This window comes from Salvelinus alpinus, chromosome 15, assembly GCF_045679555.1.
Source record: "Salvelinus alpinus chromosome 15, SLU_Salpinus.1, whole genome shotgun sequence".
Taxonomy (NCBI): domain Eukaryota; kingdom Metazoa; phylum Chordata; class Actinopteri; order Salmoniformes; family Salmonidae; genus Salvelinus; species Salvelinus alpinus.
Genome location: NC_092100.1, coordinates 16,906,801 through 16,927,651, shown reverse-complemented (window position 1 = coordinate 16,927,651; position 20,851 = coordinate 16,906,801). Strand labels below are relative to the sequence as shown.

General features: G+C 40.2%; 4 protein-coding genes across 5 annotated transcripts in view; 1 reads left to right on the top strand and 3 right to left on the bottom strand.

Annotated features, from left to right (window-relative positions):
• The window catches only part of LOC139539571 (microtubule-associated protein 1S-like), a 47,482-nt gene extending 41,341 nt beyond the window's left edge, over window positions 1–6,141 (bottom strand). Inside the window, exon 1 of the mRNA XM_071342638.1 lies at window positions 5,932–6,141. Coding sequence (XP_071198739.1) covers window positions 5,932–6,115 — 184 coding nt within the window. The 5' untranslated portion in view covers window positions 6,116–6,141. The remainder of the gene's footprint in view (window positions 1–5,931) is intronic.
• A 476-nt stretch (window positions 6,142–6,617) lies between these two features.
• cart1 (cocaine- and amphetamine-regulated transcript 1) lies at window positions 6,618–7,673 on the bottom strand. The gene is made up of 3 exons (XM_071342641.1): window positions 7,424–7,673; window positions 7,056–7,139; window positions 6,618–6,862 (listed from the first exon to the last, which is right to left on the bottom strand). The coding sequence occupies exons 1-3, from the start codon at window positions 7,550–7,552 to the stop codon at window positions 6,749–6,751; spliced, it is 327 nt and encodes a 108-aa protein (XP_071198742.1). The 5' UTR covers window positions 7,553–7,673; the 3' UTR covers window positions 6,618–6,748.
• A 780-nt stretch (window positions 7,674–8,453) lies between these two features.
• Window positions 8,454–14,665, bottom strand: LOC139539572 (survival motor neuron protein-like). Of its 2 annotated transcripts, XM_071342639.1 has the most exons (11): window positions 14,489–14,665; window positions 13,979–14,104; window positions 13,391–13,495; window positions 13,109–13,291; window positions 11,842–11,961; window positions 11,329–11,523; window positions 10,752–10,877; window positions 10,421–10,564; window positions 10,061–10,222; window positions 9,553–9,616; window positions 8,454–9,230 (listed from the first exon to the last, which is right to left on the bottom strand). In XM_071342639.1, exons 1-10 carry the CDS (start codon window positions 14,534–14,536, stop codon window positions 9,554–9,556), a joined length of 1,272 nt encoding a protein of 423 aa, XP_071198740.1. In that variant the 5' UTR covers window positions 14,537–14,665; the 3' UTR covers window positions 8,454–9,230; window position 9,553. The 2 variants fall into 2 exon arrangements, with proteins under 2 accessions (XP_071198740.1, XP_071198741.1); XM_071342640.1 differs by lacking the exon at window positions 13,979–14,104 and having other exon boundaries at window positions 14,489–14,654.
• A 3,974-nt stretch (window positions 14,666–18,639) lies between these two features.
• On the top strand, window positions 18,640–20,596 carry LOC139539570 (growth arrest and DNA damage-inducible protein GADD45 beta-like). Its single transcript, XM_071342637.1, has 4 exons — window positions 18,640–18,874; window positions 19,072–19,173; window positions 19,318–19,543; window positions 19,728–20,596. The coding sequence occupies exons 1-4, from the start codon at window positions 18,834–18,836 to the stop codon at window positions 19,839–19,841; spliced, it is 483 nt and encodes a 160-aa protein (XP_071198738.1). The 5' UTR covers window positions 18,640–18,833; the 3' UTR covers window positions 19,842–20,596.
• Window positions 20,597–20,851: the final 255 nt, after the last annotated feature.

The following is a 20,851-nucleotide window of genomic DNA, read 5'->3' as shown; positions in this document are numbered from 1 at the left end:
CGCGTTGCAAAATAAAATTCTGAAATCTATGTTTTTCAATTATTGCATCCACACTGCTCGCACCACCAACGAGCGTCTGCTTTGCCAAGGGCTAAAATAGAAATCAGTTCCATTTCTGACGCAGATCGCACTGCAAGTCCTGCCTCTCCTATGTCATTGGTTTATAGAAGCAGGTACCCACGTGCCATCTCCTCATTGGTTATACCCACGTGGGTGACTGAAAGAAATGAGGTCAGTGGCGGTAATGCACCTAATTTATGAAAGTTGCCAATCACAATATAAAAAGTCAAGAGAAGAAAAAGCCTGGAAGGAAGAGAGATGACTAGAAACGATTCGGTTGACCGTTGGCGGAGTAGAGGACCTTGTGCATTTCAGGTAAAATAACTCAATGTTTATATCCCAGGACAAATTAGCTAGCAACAGAAAGCTAGCTAAATAGGACATATTAGCTAGCAAGTGCTATGCTTTTCGACCTGTCCCCAAATTAATATAATTGGTTCAGAGTTTGTTTTGATATTTTAACCTGCGTGCCGTGATCGCGTTTGGTGTGGGGGGACAAAATGTATTTATGCACGATGGCGCACGTGCGCAGCCGGTTTTGGTTCCGTGTAAGGGTTGCATGTTCGTAACTAAACTAAAACAAACAGCAAGAAGACACCCTTTGGAGAATAAAAAAACAAAAAAACACTTGGAAGCTCGAGAAAAAAAGCACTCCCTTTCTGTGCTGCCTGGTGCATTCACCTGACGATGACCCTGATGATTTTGTGTTAGACCAGAGGACCCTGAAGTCTTGAGTGGTCTCGAAAAGCAAAACCTTTACAATGATGTGTTGACCCTGAAGCAGTCAGTGCACAGTGGAGTTCTTCCCAGTGAGAACCCTCCAGAAGTCCAGCACAGTGGCATCTTTGAACCAGACAGGCGTCATTAAAAACACAGTGCATCTTATGGATGCAAGCCAAGATAAACCTCTCTCTAAAACAAGTTGTCTTAAAGGGATGAGGAAGATACAACGTACAAGCAAGATAAACACTGGGCAATGGTAAAACCTAGACTAATGTAATCTAAAAAGTATTTTCCCCTGCTCAATATGTTAAGTCTAATTAACAAACATCACACCATTTCGCAATGTCCTTAGAAACTGAGGCAAAAGCTGTTAGTCTTCTTAGATAGGGCTCAACATCTGTATCCTCCTCTCTTCGGTGGGCTTGTTGCCATGTGATAAAAGAGTGATCTGCAGTGTGGCTGGTAAGGCTAGTCTGTACAAGACGATGAGCTCAGCATAACTAGCTAGATGTGTATGCTAATAGCCTAATATTTACATATCGTTAATATGATTCATTCAGCTATACCATGGTGTTAAGTCAATTTTGTTTTGTGATCTTACACTAACACGCCATGCAGGGGCCCACTGCTAACCATCTACTAGTAGATCCAAAATCTTTGTTGTTATCCCTTACTGGCGTCCATCTCCCTCATCTTTCCATTTTCTGTCTGCTGAAAACAGGGTTCCATGTGGCATCATATTTGATTATGTACTTGGTCACAGAGGTGTCACGCCCATAGGGGGCAAGTGCCCCCTCAGATTTGTCCCGTTTAAAAAGATATATATCTGTAACACTACAAGCCACCTAGCAATTTTATGAAGTTGGCTTTACCTAGCCCAGACAGGTTCCCAACCTTCTAACCTCAACCTAGCTACCAAGAAGCAATTTCAAGCTATCAATCAAGTTAAAGTAGCTAGCTTGTCTAACTATCTTAGCTGGCATGCCTTCCAGCAAAGTTAGTAGACTTTAGAAAAGCAAGCAATAATATAATAAGAAAATACCGAATAAGGATGGGTTCATAAATTCACTCTGGAGTGCCATTGTGTGCTCAGAGTGCACTCTGGGCATTCGTAAATTCGGAGTGTTGTTGGATTGTCTGTTCGTAAATTTAGAGTGTTACGCTCTCAGAGCGCACACTGGACGATCTGGCCGAGAAGTAGGTTTGATCTGAGTGTTCTAATCTCACAACGACAGTCAAGCACCCAAGTTAAATGGCTAAAGTTGGCTAGCTTGCTAGCTATTTCCAGAAACAAATGAGAGAACACCTCACTCTGACCATTTTACTTACCCTAGCAGAGCAGAGCAGGTTAGGCTGTTTCGTTATCTGGAGCGTTGGTGACTAACTGTGCAGCTGGCAACAATTTAATAGTAAAACAATTTAAGAACGCACCCTAAGGCTCACATTCCTTTCAATATCTTACCCAGATTTTAGCAGACACACAGAGAAGCATATTTAGTTTGTTTTTAAAAAAGCAACACCTGTCAAAAGGATACAGACCGCTCAAGAGGAATGCTTAGAGTTGCAGGAAAATATACCTTTTTGACATAGAATTAAGCATTATGATTGAGTTTATTTTATTTTTTACAGTTACAGTGCACATTAACTTCTTATGGCTGCAGGGGCAGTATTGAGTAGCTTGGATGAAAGGTGCACAGAGGTGCCCAGAGTAAATGGCCTGCTCCTCAGTCATAGTTCCAAATATTTGCATATTATTATTATTAGTATTGGATAGAAAACACTCTGAAGTTTCTAAAACTGTTTGAATTATGTCTGTGAGTATAACAGAACTCATATGGCAGGCAAAAACCTGAGAAGTTCCACTTCCTGTTTGGATTTTTTCTGAGGTGGCAGATTTTCAACCAAGCTCTCATTGAAATTACAGCGAGATAGATGAATTTTCACTTCCTACGGCTTCCACTAGATGTCAACAGTCAATAGAACTTTGTCTGATGACTAATGTGAAGGGGGGCCGAAGGAGACAGGAATTAGTCACCACTGCCACGAGCTGACCATGCGCGTTCACGTGATAGGCAGCTCAGTTCCATCGCTCAACTGAAGTCAATCTAATTCTCCGGTTGGAACGTTATTCAAGATGTATGTTACCTGTTATGGCTGCAGGGGGCGTATTGGAAAAACTGGAAAATATGTGCCAATTTTCAAACGGCCTCTTAATCAATTTTTGCTCTTACAATATGCATATTAATATTAATTGGATAGAAAACAATCTCTAGTTTCTAAAACCGTTCTAATTTTTTCTCTGAGTGGTACAGAAGTCATTTGGCAGCACTTTCCCTGACCAAGAAGTAGAATGTCAGAAATCTATGCTCGCTTCAACGTTATGCCTATACATGGTCATTATACGTAAGACCCTACGTACACTCCGTACGCCTTGCTCTGGGTGTCAAGAGGGTATGAGAGAAGAAATTTAGTGAATATCTTGTTCAGAGGTTGAATAAGAGCTATTTCTTTGACGTGACCGACCACTTCCGGAAGTCTGAAGCGCGCGACTTGGGAGTGATATTGCGTTCTGTTTTGCTGCTGTTTTGGACGGGAACAATCTCCGGCTGGGTTTTTATTTGATAAATGAGACCATATCATCGTAATGTATGTTTTTTCAAAATAGTTTAATCAGATTATTTGAATTTTTTTCGGGAGTTTTGCCGTGTTCCGTTCTCTGACTTTTTTTACGTTGGACAAATCCGTGCCAGTCGACCAGTGCCAATGCTAAGTGAGAAGGGAAAGTTGCCATCCTGACTCCAAACAACGACTCATCTGGACAAAGGACACCCTGATCAACATTCTGATGAAAGATCAGCCAAAGTAAGACCCAATTTATAATGTTATTTCATATATCTGTCGTGCATGTCAACTGGTCGCGGGCGCCCAAGTGTGTCTGGCTATTGTGGCTATGCTAACATAGCGCTACATTTTGTTTTCGCTGTAAAACATTTAATAAATCGGAAATATTGTCTGGAATCATAAGAATCCTGTCTTTCAATTGCTGCACAGTATGTATTTCTCAGATATGTTTTATGATGAGTAATTAGTTATTTGACGTTGGTGTCTGTAAATGTTATGGCTGCTTTCGGTGCAATTTCTGATTGTAGCTGAAATGTAATTTATACCATAAATATGCACATTTTTCAAAAAAAACATATGCTATACAATAAATATGTTATCAGACTGTCATCTTATGAAGTTGTTTCTTGGTTAGTGGCTATATATATCTTTATTTGGTCGAATTAGTGATAGCTAGTGACGGAGTAAAAAACTGATGGAGTTAGAAAAGTGCTCTCTTTTGCTGACGTGGTTAGCTAATAGATTTACATATTTTGTCTTCCCTGTAAAACATTTTAAAAATCGGACATGTTGGCTTGATTCACAAGATGTCTACCTTTCATATGCTGTATTGGACTTGTTAATGTGTGAAAGTTAAATATTTTAACAAACTAGATTTTGAATTTCGCGCCCTGCACTTGAGCTGGATGTTGTCATAAGTGTACCGGTGTCGGGCTGCACCCCAAAACAGGTTAACAACATTCTAAAGATTGATTCAGTACATCGTTTGACATGTTTCTACTGACTGTTATGGAACTTTTGGACATTTCATCACGTTATAGTGGACGCGCTTTGTGACTTTGGAATTGTTTACCAAACGCGCTAACCAAAGTAGCTAATTGGACATAAATAACGGACATTATCGAACAAATCAAGCATTTATTGTGGACCTGGGATTCCTAGGACTGCATTCTGATGAAGTTCATCAAAGGAAACATTTATTATGTATTTTCTGGTTTCTGTTGACTCCAACATGGCGGCTAATTTGGCTATTGTTCTGAGCGCCGTCTCAGATTATTGCATGTTTGCTTTTTCCGTAAAGTTTTTTTGAAATCTGACACAGCGGTTGCATTAAAGAGAGGTATATCTATAATTCCATGTGTATAACTTGTATTATCATCTACATTTATAATGAGTATTTCTGTTGAAACGATGTGGCTATGCAAAATCACTTGATGTTTTTGGAACTAGTGAATGTAACGCGCCAATAAACTCAGATTTTTTTTATATAAATATGAACTTTATCAAACAAAACATGCATGTATTGTGTAACATGAAGTCCTATGAGTGTCATCTGATGAAGATAATCAAAGGTTAGTGATTAATTTTCTCTATTTCTGCTTTTTGTGACTGCTATATTTCGCTGGAAAAATGCCTGTGCTTATTGTGGTTTGGTGGTGACCTAACAATCGTTTGTAGTGCTTTCGCTGAAAAGCATATTTGAAATCGGACACTTTGGTGGGATTAACAACAAGATTACCTTTAAAATGATATAAAACACATGTATGTTTGAGGAATTTTAATTACGAGATTTCTGTTGTTTGAATTTGGCGCCCTGCACTTTCACTGGCTGTTGTCATATCGATCCCGTTAGTGGGATGCAGCCATTTAATCAACGTTTTAGTAAAAGTGCCGGTAATTTTCAACCGCAGTCACTGGGCAGGTTATTAAAAACAATTACAATACAGACAATCAATGAGCAGTGAGCACACGCAGAGTAACATAGGACAAACAAGACATAGCATGCAGACAGAGCAACAAAGCACAAAAAGCAATAAGACAAAATCCATAAAAACAACAAAGTGTTTCCACACGTCATGGCTCATGGATTATGGCTGTAGATTGCAGGAAAAAAGACATTTCAGGTGTTGGAGAATTTTGCATTTTTCCAAACTTTCGGACAGGGGGCATAGCCTCCCCTTCAAGACTTACCCCGACCCCCAACCCAACCATCCTCACACTTTGTGCCCCCTCAGATTTTGGGGATGCATGACGCCCCTGCTTGGACGTGGAAATATTGCATACATTCACGAGACTAGTGTGATATTTCAATGCCAATTACCAATTCGCCGATTTGTGCGTTGATTTGCAATTAGTTAGAACCATTTGTTGACGACGTATACTTAAAGGTTGAGTACTACAGTACAATATGCGCCTAGACAATGTCACCTGTGTTAACCGAGCTATAGCTCGAGCCAAGTCAGGACAGAAGAAAACGCTGGCAGGCGCTAATTCATAATTCGATAGACATAAAATGGGCCACATTACCTCTCTCTATCTCTGCAACCACGTAGTCCACAAGTCCAGTCCGACTATGTTCACCGACAATGACAAGCAGAGAATACTTGTCGTTGCTGAAGCCAGGATGCAAAGTTCGGTTCACATTTTCCATTGCTTCCACCTCTTCAGTTTGTTGTGTCGCCATGTTGAAAAGTTTGGCAAATAAGGCCATACAGAGAGACGCCCCTACTTTATGTATAGGGCGGAAACTCTGTAGATTGACACTTTCCAGACCAATCGGATCCCTGTGGTCAGGGATAAAGGTACAGTAACTACAGTAAATAAACTCATATTCAAGTATATTCTCTAGACATAAATCGAAAATAAAGTCTCAAATAGTTTGCCAAAAATCTCATATTAAGGCCTATTACGATTATTATGGTAACCTAATTATTATAGGATAATACGCTGTTATATATTATAATTAATATTATTATTCATTATTATTGACAACCTGGAACAAGATATAATACTTCGCTTTGAGATCATCTGTTGCAATATTCATATTCATTATTATCAGTTGTTACTCAGGTGGTTTCCTTTTCTCCAACGAAAATCTGTTGCGCCCTGTGGAGCCAGTTACTTCTCATGTCTCCAATTTCAATGCAGAGATGTGACATATCATTGTTGCATTACTCCCTACAAAAAAATCCGTTAAAGCAGGAAGTCTTCAGAAGTCTTCAAAAAAGTTATGTTTATTCCATTCTTACACATTTACATATCTAAAACAGCAAGATTTGAGAATACACTATTTGTCCTCATACAACATTGAGTCATCCCGATGGTAGCTGTCGTCCTCGATTCCCTAAAAGCATTTGAGGATGGAGAAGTTGCAAGATGTTCCCCGTGGACACTCGCACAACTTCCCAATTCTTGCACCTTTGCGAACTGCACATTGCTGACCCGCATCAGCATCACACTGTCAACACAGAGAACATACAGCCTACATTTATTTGTACTGTAGGTAGGCCGACTGGAGTCTACTATAAAATAACAGACACAGAATAATGGTCACGCAAAATATAAAAATGTCCATGTTCAGGCATATGTCTTACCAAGTTTCTACAAAACAATTCAATTTCAATTAAGTCAATCCTAAAACGATTCCTTACCATGGGAACCCAACCCAACTTCTTCTCATAGGCCGGCATCTGCTTACTCTGTAGTTTTTCAAGAACCTCTTGTAAAGCTTCAAACTATAGAGTAGAAGAAACATGTTAATTTTGACATGTTCATATCTATTCTCTGTCTGCAATGGTAGACTATAAACATATCGCCAATCTAAGTTTCACCATTATGAGGTGTGTATTAGCGTCCATTTGAGCAATCAATGTGCGCATGCTGTGTGAATTGATATACCTCAAAACCATCCGTCCAAGTTATTGAACAATGTACCTTTTAGAACCCTATTGGTAGGCCTATATAAAACCCTTAAAATTATGTAATTTTTTTGAGAATAACGAGTATGTTTTTATCTCACCAATTCTTGTTCTTCTTGTGTCTTGATGGAGTCTTCAGGGGAGCGTGTTTCAAGAAAGTCGTGGGAGCTGGCCAGCACCACCAACACCGAGCAGGTAGCGCAGAGGAGGAGGAGCAGGCTGCCGACCATGGTGCTGAAACGCGCGGAACCTGATTGGAAGTTGATAGCAAAGCAGACCGAATCAGTAGGTCTAGGCTAGTATTCTGGCTGGCAGACAACCTGGACCAAGGTTTTATACGTTGCTTTGACATCATCTGCTGCAATATTCATAACACTGAAATTATCGAATTATTTGACATGTAACATTTCCGGGCAAATGTGTTCAAATAGCCTGTACACGTGCTTATACTTTTGCTATTTTTAAAGGGGAACATAACGAACGAAACTCTGGCATTTTGTCTGGCAAAATGTCATTTCCCAAAAAGTATTCCCTCCAGGGAATGAAGAAATAGTTTGAGTTGAAGCCCCAAAATAAGGATTAATGAGGCTTCAATGTTCTTTATTAAGAACACATAGGCTGTGAAAATCACAACAGCACATTTTGAGTTGTTGGCTATATTAGCAGCTATTGTGCATCCTAGACCAAATCCATAGAACTCTCACAGCTTTACTGCTAAGGACCCTTTACAAAAATCTGCCTGTATCTTAACTTCAGTATTCAAATTCCCAATAGAGATTCTAAATCACTGCTATTTTGAGGGTCCTATGTGTCATCTGATCTTTTGACCATCTACGTCAAACCAGGTCTGCTTCCCATCTCCTCTTGTGCGCATAACCTTATCCTTGACCCAAGGTTTGTTCCAATTGACCCAGTGTCATACCCAGAACACTGCGTCATCCACAGAGATAGACAATACAAAATATACATTTTATGGTGACTGGTGAGGGTTTGTGTGATTTCAGATTCAAATCATTTTAACCACATTTTCTGCATTTAGGCTGCACATATATACTTGATGCAACTGAAAAACTGCATGCTAAACCTTTGTGTGTTATAAAGTATAAACATTTTACTACTCCCTACTCAATAGACATTTCCGAGAAACATGGTTTAATTATTTGGTCTAATATTGACACTATAGTTCTTATGTGCTGAAGAAAACCATGTGGTGAAGCTCAGGGTTAAAGGTGAGATGAAACCATGCGGGGGTGGTTTGAGACATCCAAAAACCTACAGTCCGATATTACATTTGCAATCATTTTCAACCATTACATTTTATCTACATAAAACATGTATAAGAAATGCAAAAGAAATGCCAAGGCATGCGATTTGGTTGAATAAATGTTCTCTTGAAAAAGAAAATTAAAAAAAGAATCCAAACATATTTGAAATTTACAGTAATAAAATAAACTCCCAAAATGAACTGACATTTAAAAAAAAGCAGGATTAACAATTCATTCAATTTTTTCCCCACTTGACCATAAACTAGCTGTCCCATTATTTTATTCCCCCCCCAAAAAACAAACATTGGAAAAGCTTTTTCCAACAGTAAAAAAATAAATAATAAAGTGCCAAAAACATCAAAGTAAAAATATCCTTCCAAAAAGCCTCTTGGAAGTGCTGAGTTAACAGCTTGATGAGCTAGGGTCACCGTACCCCTAACACCATACCCCTATCCACAATCATCTTCTGGTCACGACACCCATCTTCAGTAAGAAAAAAACCTGACAACTGCAATGCATCAGACACAGAGCCCTAACTGGACTACCTCTGTGTAGTACAAGAACATTCGCTCTTTGGAACTCGTCCTGTTTCAAGAGAACAGCTCTTTTCATCTTCTTCCCCATTCTAGGGTCTTAAACCAACCTGAAGGGGAAAAGGCAGGAAGACAGAGTTATGAGCACTTAATAGTACATAGCCTACCTGTAGAATCCTCAGGCTTGTATCATAGGTACTAATATATATATCATCATAGGATATTTATTCAGTCTACAATCTTCAGTGACTGCAAAATGCAGGCCTTTACTTCTGTAAGTTCCAAATAGACCTACAGTTATAATCAATTGCTATAGATCGATATACGTTAGTGCTATCCCGCCTTCTCCAATTAAAATATTACAATTATCCTTTGATAAAGCAGTTGAGTTACAGTGAGTTGGAATTGAAACCACATGAAAGATCACTTAACCTTATTCCTCTGCTCGTTTCTCTTTATGAGCCCTCTTGCGACTTGCCGCTGTCTGCTGCATTGCCTAAGTACCAAAAAGTACCGTTCCATATATCATTACGAAATCAGTTTCCTTTAGTAGTAACTAAATCATGATCTGATAAAAGGAGATTTAAGGAGATCTTAAGGTGGACGTCATATCCCATATGAGACTCTGAAATGTTAAATGGGGAGTATTGACATTGACAGTTGCCGCATTCAAAACAACTGGAAAACTATGAGGTCAAATCACGACGTCAGTGATATTCAGGTCGGAGCTCTAAAAAGAGGCCCAAGTTCCCAAGTTGGAATTCCGAGTTGGATGACCGTTAAAATCGATTTTTCCCCAGTCGGAGCTCGTTTATTTATTTAATTTTTCATAGTTCCTCTGAAGTCAGAGATTTCAGAGTTGTTTTGAACGCAGCAATAGAACCTATGAACATGGCAGTGTTTCCGTCAATCGGAACAAATGGAAGAGGCTCTTGCTAACCATGTAGCAGCCAGTGTGGTAGCCACACAGGTACCAGGACAGCAGCATGCTGGATAAGTCTGTAACGGACGAGTCTAGCCCATCGCCAGCATCCACCAGCCCTGCTCGGGGGGGCCATACACACGGTGGAGGTGGAGGAGGAGGCAGGAGTGACAGGAAGTCCTGGAGGAGAATATACCATTATTACACCAGCATTAAAAATACTCAAATACAAACTGTGAAGATCTCTTATTTATTACACCCACAACATATCACAGACATTAAATAATATTACTCTTGCTGGATGTACAAGCTTGAGGTAGCCAGTCTCACACAGGTTGAAGATAGACATGTAGGTAAGAAACACACACACAGCCTCACCAAAGACCCATTGGGAGGCGGCACTGGAGGAAAAAAAGGAAACGGGTGATCATTTGGTTCCTGACTCCGGCCATTTGGTTCCTCTTTCCGACTACTTGGCTTCTTCTTATCCCCCTGCTCATTGCCAAGGTTATAGCCTTTTCCCTGAAACAACACAGAGAGAAACATGCAAATATCACAATGTGTAGTTTGGGACATACCATAGTGGACAAGTCTGACATATTTCAATGCAAACGTCCTTATCTGTAAACATCAGACATCAGTAAAGCATAACCATGTGTCAACAATGTATTCCAGACGTCCTGAAAGAGGGAATAGTACCCAGACTCACTGGAGGAAACTCAGGTGGCCGAGGTGAGGAAGGCTCTTCTCGTCCCTCTTGTTGAGGTGTCCTCCACTCTCTATCCTTCTTCCAGTCTGCGCTGTTGTTACTAATGGACCTGAACCCTTCCACAGCCTAGGAGTGAGAAACTTGCCTTACTGGGCTGACCCACGCAGTGCTTCAATATGGAAGTTTTCGGGCAACCCGACCAAATGTACATAGAAATGTGTTTCATAGATGTCATTCTCATTGAAAGCAATTCTAAGAAGCCGTAGATCTGTTCTATATCCACTAATTCAATGCTTCCCGTTCTTATGTTTTTTTTGTTGTTGCGTATTTTACTTTCGTTTTTGTACGCCAGCTTCAAACGGCTGAAAACACTTTATTTTTGGTTATTGGAAAATATATTTCAGGATGGTTTAGATGGTACAATGATTCGCTACACTATAAATGGCGGAACGATTTCTGCATACTGCATCTTTAAAGTTTGAAACATCTTACCATCAAACTTTACTTGAACCGTCTGGCATCTGTCATAAAGGCCACATAAATGAGAGTTCAAGTGAAGTTTGACCCCTTGTTGCACCTTGGCAGTAGCTCTTCCACAGTGTCGCCCCAGGTCATCTGGCGATAGCAGGGTGCTCAGCTCCAGCTCCTCCTCGTTCCCGTAGCCTTCAAACTTCACCCGGCAGCGTTCGCCTCTCATCCACACCAGCACCGCTGGGTAGACCAGGCCATCCTCTGAGTACACAGCACGGCACCGGGAACCCAGCATCCACACCTGGTACACAATGACATACATACACACCATACGGGAAAATACATTTAATAGACCAGGTAGTAATGAAAGCAAGCTTGAGAAACAGAACCAAAAGAAATCAAGTTTTCAACAGTGCTATCATGACTCTTTTACCAAGGGTGTATTTATTAGTTGCATACTGTCGTAAAACAAAGTGTTCTTCTGATGACATTCATGCCCGTTTTGGTTTTAAGATATTCCTCCCTTCATCAATTCACAAGGGTGAATCACATGACTTGGAAGGGGCCACCCGCTGACCACATCCCAAAAATCTGTCTCCTGAAAAGCCTAACTGATTACTTTTGAGTTTGCCTTTGGGTCAACCGGTCCCTTATTTGGCACATCAGTTTCTGAGAGTTTCGATTCCATCAGTTTCTGTGGATTGTCTGCAAGCTTCTCATCGCTCTCCTTTTCATCGCTCTGAAAGATAAAGATGAAACAAAGGAAATTACTCAGGATTCAATGTTGGAAAATTGTTGTTCGGATTAAGACATTCATGTTATTTGTTTTTGGTTTGAGGACATCTCTCCCATCATCAATTCACAAGGGGTACATTTCTTGACATGGAAGGGACCATCTTTTTCATCATTACAGCTCTAAAGAATGAAACAACGACAAAGGAAATAATTCAGGATTTGATATTGGACCATTGTTCTTCTGATTAAAACATGGAGACATTCATGCTAGGCCTATTTGTTTTTTTACTTTGGAATGTATCCATTAATCAATTTAACTTTTTTTTACTCATCTAACTACATAATGGTAGTTGTTATACTTGGTAAATGAAGATGTAGCCTAGGCCTATTCACAATACAGGTGAATGCATACTCAATGAGTGTGTGCATGAATTGAGTTATCAATCTTGTTTTGGCTGATTTTATGAGGCTACAGATGAAATATAATCTGTTTACCTTCCATTTGGGACTTTTTTTATTGTACTGATCAACAACATTTGCATAGAAGAAGCAATCACTTATTTTCTAAAAGTGTGCACTGTCTCTTTAAGACCCATGATGTCATTCATACACAAAGTCTGTTTGAGGGTAGGGCAAAGATGATCTTGACTGGGAGAGACAAAGTGAATGAATACAGTTTTTGGTGACAATCAGCAATATTTTGCATTGTGGTTTGCATATTATCCCAAACAAGGGACTAGGGTAGTGAATTGATGTTGGCTTCAGTTGTAAGCTAGCAAGGAAAGGTAGCCTACAAAGCTGGATGCTACCGGTATCTTCTTGCACTGTAGTGTTCTAGCCTGTAATGAACATCGTTTTGGGAACAGTAATTAGTGGTTTCAAAATGTCTACATGCCATGTTTTATTATTCAAATGTGTTAACTTTTGTGCAGCATAAGTGGTTCCTCATGTCAGGCTAGAGCTAGCCATGAGTAAGTGGAGCAGGCACGGTGCTCTCGCGCTATAAGGGAACAGATCTGATCCTCTCTCAATCAGTAGACCAGGTGACACACATTTGACAGAAGTACCGAAAGTAATAAAAATTCTAGTACCAAACTGTTTATCATGTTCTAGTTTCGGTATACCGTGCAACACCATTGCCTATGGCTCACCCGTTTCTCCTTCCGGGGCTGGTCAGCAGCTTCAGGTAGCATGGCGCTCAGGTCCATCTCTTCCTCGTTTCCATAGTTGTCAAACTTCACCTTGCAGCGCTCCCCCTCCAACCAGACCAGGGTGGCAGGATAAACCCGCCCATCCTGTGACCACACAGCCTTGCAGTGGGACCCTATCTCCCACTGCTCAAAGAATCACAGATAGAAAGCGCATTAAGAAAAAGATTCAAGCTTTATACACCACAAAAATGTCAATCTTCCATCTATAGACTAACTGATTACCTTTAAGTTTGCCTTTGGGTCAAACGGTCCCTTACTTGGCACACAAGATTCAGAGAGTTTCTGTGGATTGTCTGCAAGCTTCTCATCGCTCTCCTTTTCATCGCTCTGAAAGATAAAGATGAAAGATTATTCAGGATTCAGTATTGGAAAATTGTTCTTCTGATTAAGACATTCATGTTAATTGTTTTTGGTTCATAAGGGGTCAATTTCATCACATGGAAGGGACCATCCTCTGACCACATGCCACAAATCTTATTCTTCCATATAGCCTAACAGTTATGATTCCGACAGTTTCTTTTTCATCATTACAGCTCTAAAGGATGAAACAAAGACAAAGGAAATGATTCAGGATTTCTTATTGGATCATTGTTCTACTGATGAAAATATGGAGACATTCACACTAGGCCTATTTTTTTCGGTTTTAACACATGCCCACCAATGTCCCCATCATCAATTCACAAGGGGTATATCTCGTGACTTAGAAGGGGCCATCTGACCACAGAGCATTAAGAGAATCGGAGACCAAAGATCATGAGAAGCTTCAAGCCTACACACACCAAAAACATTTGTGTTCCATCTACTGACTACCTTTGAGTTTGCCCTTGGGTCAACTGTTTCCAGACTTGGCACACAAGATTTGGACAGTTCTGACTCAAACAGTTTCTGTAGATTGGGGAGAAGCTTTGTGACACTCTCTTTTTCGATGTTTGAGCTCTGAAGGATGAATGAAACAAATGAGAGTCATTAGGTTGATATTCATGTATTGTTTTGGGTTTCAAGCCATTCCAACCACCATCAATTCACAAGGGGGAAAAGCTTATCCACCCACTAGTATACTTGTCAAACTTTACCCGAAATGTTTAAAGGCTTCGTTATAGGCCTTTACCAGTGCCGAGTTGTCAGTAACCACATACCCTTTATTCTACATCAAAACAGAAACCAAATTAATGCTAATTTAATAAGAAATTACCTAGCTAGCTAGCAGTTGACGGTAGCACGGCTAGCTGTCAACTTTATCAGTGGCTAACGTTAGCTAGCCTCATCATCATCATCTTGGTGAAGGGAGATGGCTTGCTAGCTATGCTATAAAACCCTTACCTCGACTCCTTCACTTCGCAATACAATACTTGCTGGACATTCAGCCATAACTGTTAAGTTGAATGAAACACACGTATTGACTTATTGTAGGTTGTTTCAAATGTAGAAACAAAAGCATTGATTACATGAAATTCCCGCGAGTGTGTCAAAAGCTGCAGCGCACCATGTGTATGCTACAATGCATTCTGGCAATTGTAGTTCTTAAATGGTTTTGTATTAATGGTTGCAATGGCGCCCCCTGTGGAACCGCAACATACCGTTCACATTATTATGACAGTATAGTATATTATTATCCGCGAGGATGCAAAATAGGCTACCATATGGTAGAATCAGAATGAGCAAGTTCTAAAACCGTTACATAGCAGCAATATAGCTTATTACCCAAATGCTATAACAGATTGCTTTTGGTTATGGCTTTCTTGGCTATTAACTGGAGTAGGCCTACTCAAAGTCATGCGAGTGACACATCGGGCCACTATGCTAGATAGCCTATAGGCTACAGCCAAAATGAGACCATGCATGTTCCCTACCCTCCTCCATCCATATCCTCTATCCGCCTCCACCCGTTCCATTCAAAGCATTCCATTAGACCAATGTATTTCATTCTGTCTTAGTATGCGCCGCTCACAATTACCATCTTAAACCGGGGAAAGTGTCAAGGCTAACTATATCGTGTCTCTGAGCTGTCCTACTTAATTTACTGGACAGGGGTGGTCCACCGAGGAGACAGGTGACATGCCAATAGGCTAGTCAACAGCACTTAGCCCTAATATACGAATTACCGTAGGTTGGTAAAACCGCAGTGAGCTCCCCATGGCGTCTTTCCATGCATTCCAATAAGGTGAAGAATGTGAGACGTGTGTATTGCCTGCTGCAGGCCTACACTCTAAAAAATAAAATGTTAATCGAGTATCCTTTAGGGGTTCTTCAAATTGAAACGGTGGGAGAACCCCTATAAATTATTCGAAAAACTATTTTAAAATATTATTCAAGGAACCCCTTTTATTGGATCCTCGAATAACCTTTTGGGGTACATTTTTTAACTACCCTGCTGTCCTTTCAAATTCAAAACCAAATGTTTCAGTTGGGCAGTTAGGTTCCTGCAAGAACCCCCACCAATTAACCTCGATTAACCCCACCTATGGTGTTCTTGGAATAACCGTTTGGGGACAATGTTCAGTGCCTGGTATCGATTTGGGAATCTAGCGTTTCACACTAAATTAATATAATCAAATAGACAATGGGGATAATGATCAAACGCAACTTGATACCAGCAGTAGGCCTGGTGCAGTTCAGGTTTGATAGGCCTATATCGTCAATTGGAAAGCGATTGGAAAGGCTAATCTTGAACTGTGAATTGCGCAGTTTTAATTCAATCAAATTGTAGCCCACTAGTCCCAAAAGGCTATCGATACTACCTCTAATCATTATAATAGATAGCCTAAAACAGATTATCTTCTCATGATCAACATGTCATGTATTTACCACTTTGTAACAGCTAATCATTCTTTTGATTCGTTTTTCGGCTGATTATGTTTTTGACGAATAGGCCGAGGGGTTATTGCTAAGGCTACTTGATCATTAGTAGTATTTCTGGGCCCGGGACTCGTAGGGCATCTGTGTGAAACACTAGTAACAGATGAAAGGGGAAAGTTGATATTTGCTCGAATCCCTATGCAGCCATTCCGATCGGTCTCTTTTTATTAGGGAGTAATTGCATCGTTTTTTGTCTCAATTTATCGTGGTACACTCAAAACAATTGGGGTTCAACAATGGTTCTTCTAAGATCCTCAAAGTTCCTCGAAGAACATTAGGGTTCTTGGCACTAAGGAACAAGTCAATCTTCACACTTGATATAAACTCCAGCTCGAGTAAGCTGCTTTTTCAATATCAGTCTTCGAAAGTGTAGCTATTCAGTTGACGACTAAGTGGCGCTCCACGCTAAGAAGAATAACGTTTTAGTATAGCCTCAATGTACAAAAGGCTTTCTGATAGAGCACTGTTATTGCACTCTCATTGTGAGTTTTGAGCAGTACTATTAAAATATGTATTCCTTGAAGTTGAACAATAACATGCGTTAGTCTTTATTTATTGAAAAGTGATACATTTAGTTAACTGTCTAAGATCCATATTTATCCATATGGGTTTAATCTGCAGAGTATCTGCATAATCTGCACTAATGTGGTTTTTGTAGTAAAACGTGAGAGCTTGGTTTGGGTCTCATGAAACAATTCAGCAAGGGGCATAAGGGGGAACAATAACATTTGCAAAGTGTGACAAGGTTCGTTCCACAAAATGAGTGTCCCTTTTATATTTTAGGTAGAAATTGTGCACAAATACTGAATTTCAAAAGCCTATTGTATTAAATGATGTGCTCTTTAATATAGACCACATGGAATATTCAATAAATATGATTTTTAATATGAATAAAGACTTGCTAAAGTGCCCAAATTCAGCATTTTGACATGTCCCTCTGTGCACCCTCTGTGACTTCTAGGAAGATTTTAACCCCAACATTTTCCATTTTTAGGGGGCTTTGACAAAGTCATTTCTGAAGATTATAATTTATTTCATGTGATTAGTGATTCATTTTCTGGGGTTTGTGGTTAAACCTAGCGGGTTGAGCATAACACATCAACCCTGTTACCTACCCATAGACAGGCTAGAAATTGCCCCTCCCTGTTGCACACAACAAGATTCCAAGTTGTCAACTCTGTTATGTCAACCCGGTTACTTTATTTGTCACTTAATAGGCACTTTACTTTGTTTACTTAACCTCTTCATATGGGAAAACGTGTAATTTATCAAGTTCAACATGTGCTCTTTATGACAGAATATACATTTTTTGTGAAATAAACGTTTTTTTTCACCAAGTTACATTACTCAAAAGGCACCTAATTATTGGAACGACCCACGTGTTCCAACTTGCAGTTTCGGTGCGATGCAGCACAGAGCTGCACCTGCAGTTTCGGTGCGATGCAGCACTGAGTCCACAGAGGGGCGACTAATGGTTAACGTTCTGAATGTCAGAAACCACTATTATTTCTTACCATCATCATACTGTATAGAATAGGAACTAGAAATATATCATTACAGTCTATTCAAGATTATAGGATACATAGATTTTTACATTTTGGCATATGCTATAAACCAATGCACATATTGCAACAATATAATACTCCTTCATCATCGATAGGCCTGTAGTCTACAGTAAACTGTCATGCAATGTAGATGGATTGAATAAGTAAGTTATAATTGAGACGAATGGAGTAGCCCTAGTTTACCTTTATTCTGTCTGTGAGGTGAGATTTCGTAATAGATTGATTGGATAAGATCCACTAACAGCTTGTAAACACTGACCCTGTGACTGCGATAAAATTAGCCACGGTCGAACTAGGATAGCTTGGTACAGGTGATGAAAGACCCAGATATGATGAGTTCACTACAGAAATCCGGGCACATTCTTGAAGATAGATGATTTGTCTTTCAGAAAAAATGGCAGTGGAGTAGATATCCCAATATTTCATTTACATTGGATGTGGACGCATCTTGATATAAGCATTTGGCTGCACCTGTAATAACATCTGCAAAATATGTGGTCGCGACAAGTACAATTTTATTTGATGTATTGTGTAATCAAGATGCGTCCACACATTGTTGCATTTGATTTACCACGAGGGAGGTCAGGTGCTATGGTAACAACGATGGACGTTAACAACGTACCCCTCTGCAAGCTCCTCTGACTACAACAATTGTATTTTTGCCATAAAAAAAAGTTTTGTATAAAAAAAATTGATGGAACAATATATGTAAAATCAAACATACTTTCATAGAGATGCTCACAGTGATCTTGCATATAGGCCAACTATATTCTGATAGGCTCAGACGACCCCAGTATGAAGAAATACGCAGCAATAGAAAAACTAAGGAAATTCCATGGCACTCGTAAACAAACTGATACTAAGCGAGGGAGGTGGGGGATTCTCTGAAGGAGCCCACGTGGCTCCCAAATTACGTTGGCGTAAACAGCCAATTATTGAAAAGAGTGGGGATTCTAGTACACCAATGGACCAATCAGGGAAGTAGTGGCTGAGTAACGCCACGCCTAGCATGAGCGTGGATATAACCCTTGAGTTTTGCACTGTTGTATCAGAAACAACTGATCCAGTCAGAGCTATTAGAAGGACTTTGCAATTCAACAGCGAGCGAGTTTACACTGAAACACTGCAAGGGAACCTATACCGTATTGGATTACTGATTTACCAAGGACGCTCTGTAAACCTCGATTCGGGAATATACTCATTGGAGATTATCCTTGTGGATTATACAATTAACGAACTTCATTATGACTCTGGAAGAACTGGGATGCAATATCACTGAGAAAAAGTAAGTTATTGCACATTTGTCGCGCAGAATAGCCCACCGCTTGTTGTATGCATAGTATGTGCATTGACAATCGGCTAGATGGTTTGGCAGTGGAACGTGAAATATAGCCTTAGCACTGAATAGTGCTCAGTTCACCAGTTTTAAGTAGCCTATTCGCAATTGTGGTGCATAACTAACAGAATGTATTTTTCTTGAAGGATGGAGACCGTAAGTCAAGCACTAGAAGAGCTGCTGGTGGCAGCGCAGCAACAAGACTGCCTGACTTTGGGAGTCTACGAGTCTGCAAAACTGATGAATGTGTAAGTGTTATTGTAAATTCTATCATATTATTGCCCATTTCGTAATATGGGTCAATGCAACATAGCTGCAACCATGATGCGCTATTTATCTATATTTGCTATATGGAAAATATAATGAATATGCTATTCTCTTTCTTTCTGCAGTGATCCTGATAGTGTAGTCTTGTGTGTTCTGGCGACTGATGAGGAAGACGAGGATGACATCGCACTGCAGATTCACTTCACGCTCATCCAAGCCTTCTGCTGCGACAACGACATCAACATACTGAGAGTCTCGGGCATCAGGCGCCTCGCTCAGGTTCTTGGCGAGCCAAGCACCGCTGACAGCAACGGCAACGAGCCCAAAGATCTGCACTGCATCCTTGTCACTGTAAGTACAGCCTGCTGTCTTCTTATTTTGATTACATTGAACGCGCATTAGGCCTCGTGCATAATTATTAATATTGTGCTCATTGTTAATATTGAATACATCAAAATAATCGAAATGCTCTAATGTCATCGTGATTTTCTCATTCAAGACATACCTAACGATATCTCCCACCTTTTGTCTACAGAACACCCAGTGCCAATCTCTGAAATGCCAAGCGTTGCAGGACGTGGGCAACTACTGCGAGGAGAGCCGCTGCAAGAACCAGTGGGTGCCTTATCTGGCCCTGCAGGAGCGCTGAATTAACGACCCTCGCTGAGAAACGTGAAAGTAAACAAGTCGTGAAACTAAACAAGTCGTCATTCTTCAAGAATGAGAAAGGCATTCAAGGGGCATTATCGATAGGCCTGTGTCTGCCTACCCCTTGCCGCTAGCCAGTGACGGAGCTGGGAATGCGCATGTTCCAAGGGACAATGCACATGCATCCATAACGCATCGGACCCCAGTTCTCTTCCTCTGCAGAAAGGAAAAGTATCCGCTGGAGTGGGGATTAAAAACGAACTGTAGAGAAGACTCACTGCTGTTTGCCCAGCCATTTTGGAGCAACCGTGGGCGACAGCATAGCGTGGGAACTGTATTGCAGTTTCGTTTATGCAGAGGAGGGACAACGCAGCAGAATCACTGAGAATACAGACTTGAAACTGGGTTTATGCTTTCCGACGTGGAAGTCGGGGTATTTATGATGAAATGCAATGTGAATGACTTCAATGCTCTATGGTTGGATGTTATGAGCATTGAAGAAGTGTCTTCAGAGCAACAATGCCTATGGATTGTTATTTTGGGAAATATATTGATCAGGTATTCTGGCTACACTCATAGCCAGATGCCTGTCAGTTAAGAGGGTCAAAACTTTGCCACAATGTAACAATGTATTTGACATTGACATCAAACTAATGTATTGTTATTATTTATGTTGAACCGAGTAATATATGACAGTGAACTAACTGCATTGCTGAATTTAATGTTAAACCTATTTGAATAAATTATTGAACTGAACGTTTGAATTCTCTGAGTGCTTTATCTTGTGGGAAAGGGGGGGTGCAATACTGTAATACTGTACAGTAGGCCCTAACCTAGGACTACTGTACAGTATGCCCTAACTTAGGACTACTATACAGTATTGTACATTCTGGACTTCACTCCAGCTGTGAATCAATCAGACAGTAATTAGTAGGCCTATACATTATACCTGCTTGATTAGGCAACAAATTATTTTTTATATTCACCTGTGTCCTGTCTGAAATTCAGACT

Excerpts from the sequence above, each read along its gene's own strand:
- cart1 (XM_071342641.1), bottom strand. The coding sequence starts at position 7,552 with ATGGTCGGCAGCCTGCTCCTCCTCCTCTGCGCTACCTGCTCGGTGTTG. Across the intron at positions 7,140-7,423 it reads CACAAGAAGAACAAGAATTG|TTTGAAGCTTTACAAGAGGT; the intron begins GTGAGATAAAAA and ends TCTACTCTATAG. Across the intron at positions 6,863-7,055 it reads AGTTGGGTTGGGTTCCCATG|TGTGATGCTGATGCGGGTCA; the intron begins GTAAGGAATCGT and ends CTGTGTTGACAG.
- LOC139539572 (XM_071342639.1), bottom strand. The coding sequence starts at position 14,536 with ATGGCTGAATGTCCAGCAAGTATTGTATTGCGAAGTGAAGGAGTCGAG. Across the intron at positions 13,496-13,978 it reads ACCCAAGGGCAAACTCAAAG|AGCGATGAAAAGGAGAGCGA; the intron begins GTAGTCAGTAGA and ends TTTATCTTTCAG. Across the intron at positions 9,617-10,060 it reads ACCACACTGGCTGCTACATG|GCAATGCAGCAGACAGCGGC; the intron begins GTTAGCAAGAGC and ends TTTGGTACTTAG.
- LOC139539570 (XM_071342637.1), top strand. The coding sequence starts at position 18,834 with ATGACTCTGGAAGAACTGGGATGCAATATCACTGAGAAAAA. Across the intron at positions 18,875-19,071 it reads TGCAATATCACTGAGAAAAA|GATGGAGACCGTAAGTCAAG; the intron begins GTAAGTTATTGC and ends TTTTTCTTGAAG. Across the intron at positions 19,544-19,727 it reads TGCACTGCATCCTTGTCACT|AACACCCAGTGCCAATCTCT; the intron begins GTAAGTACAGCC and ends TTTTGTCTACAG.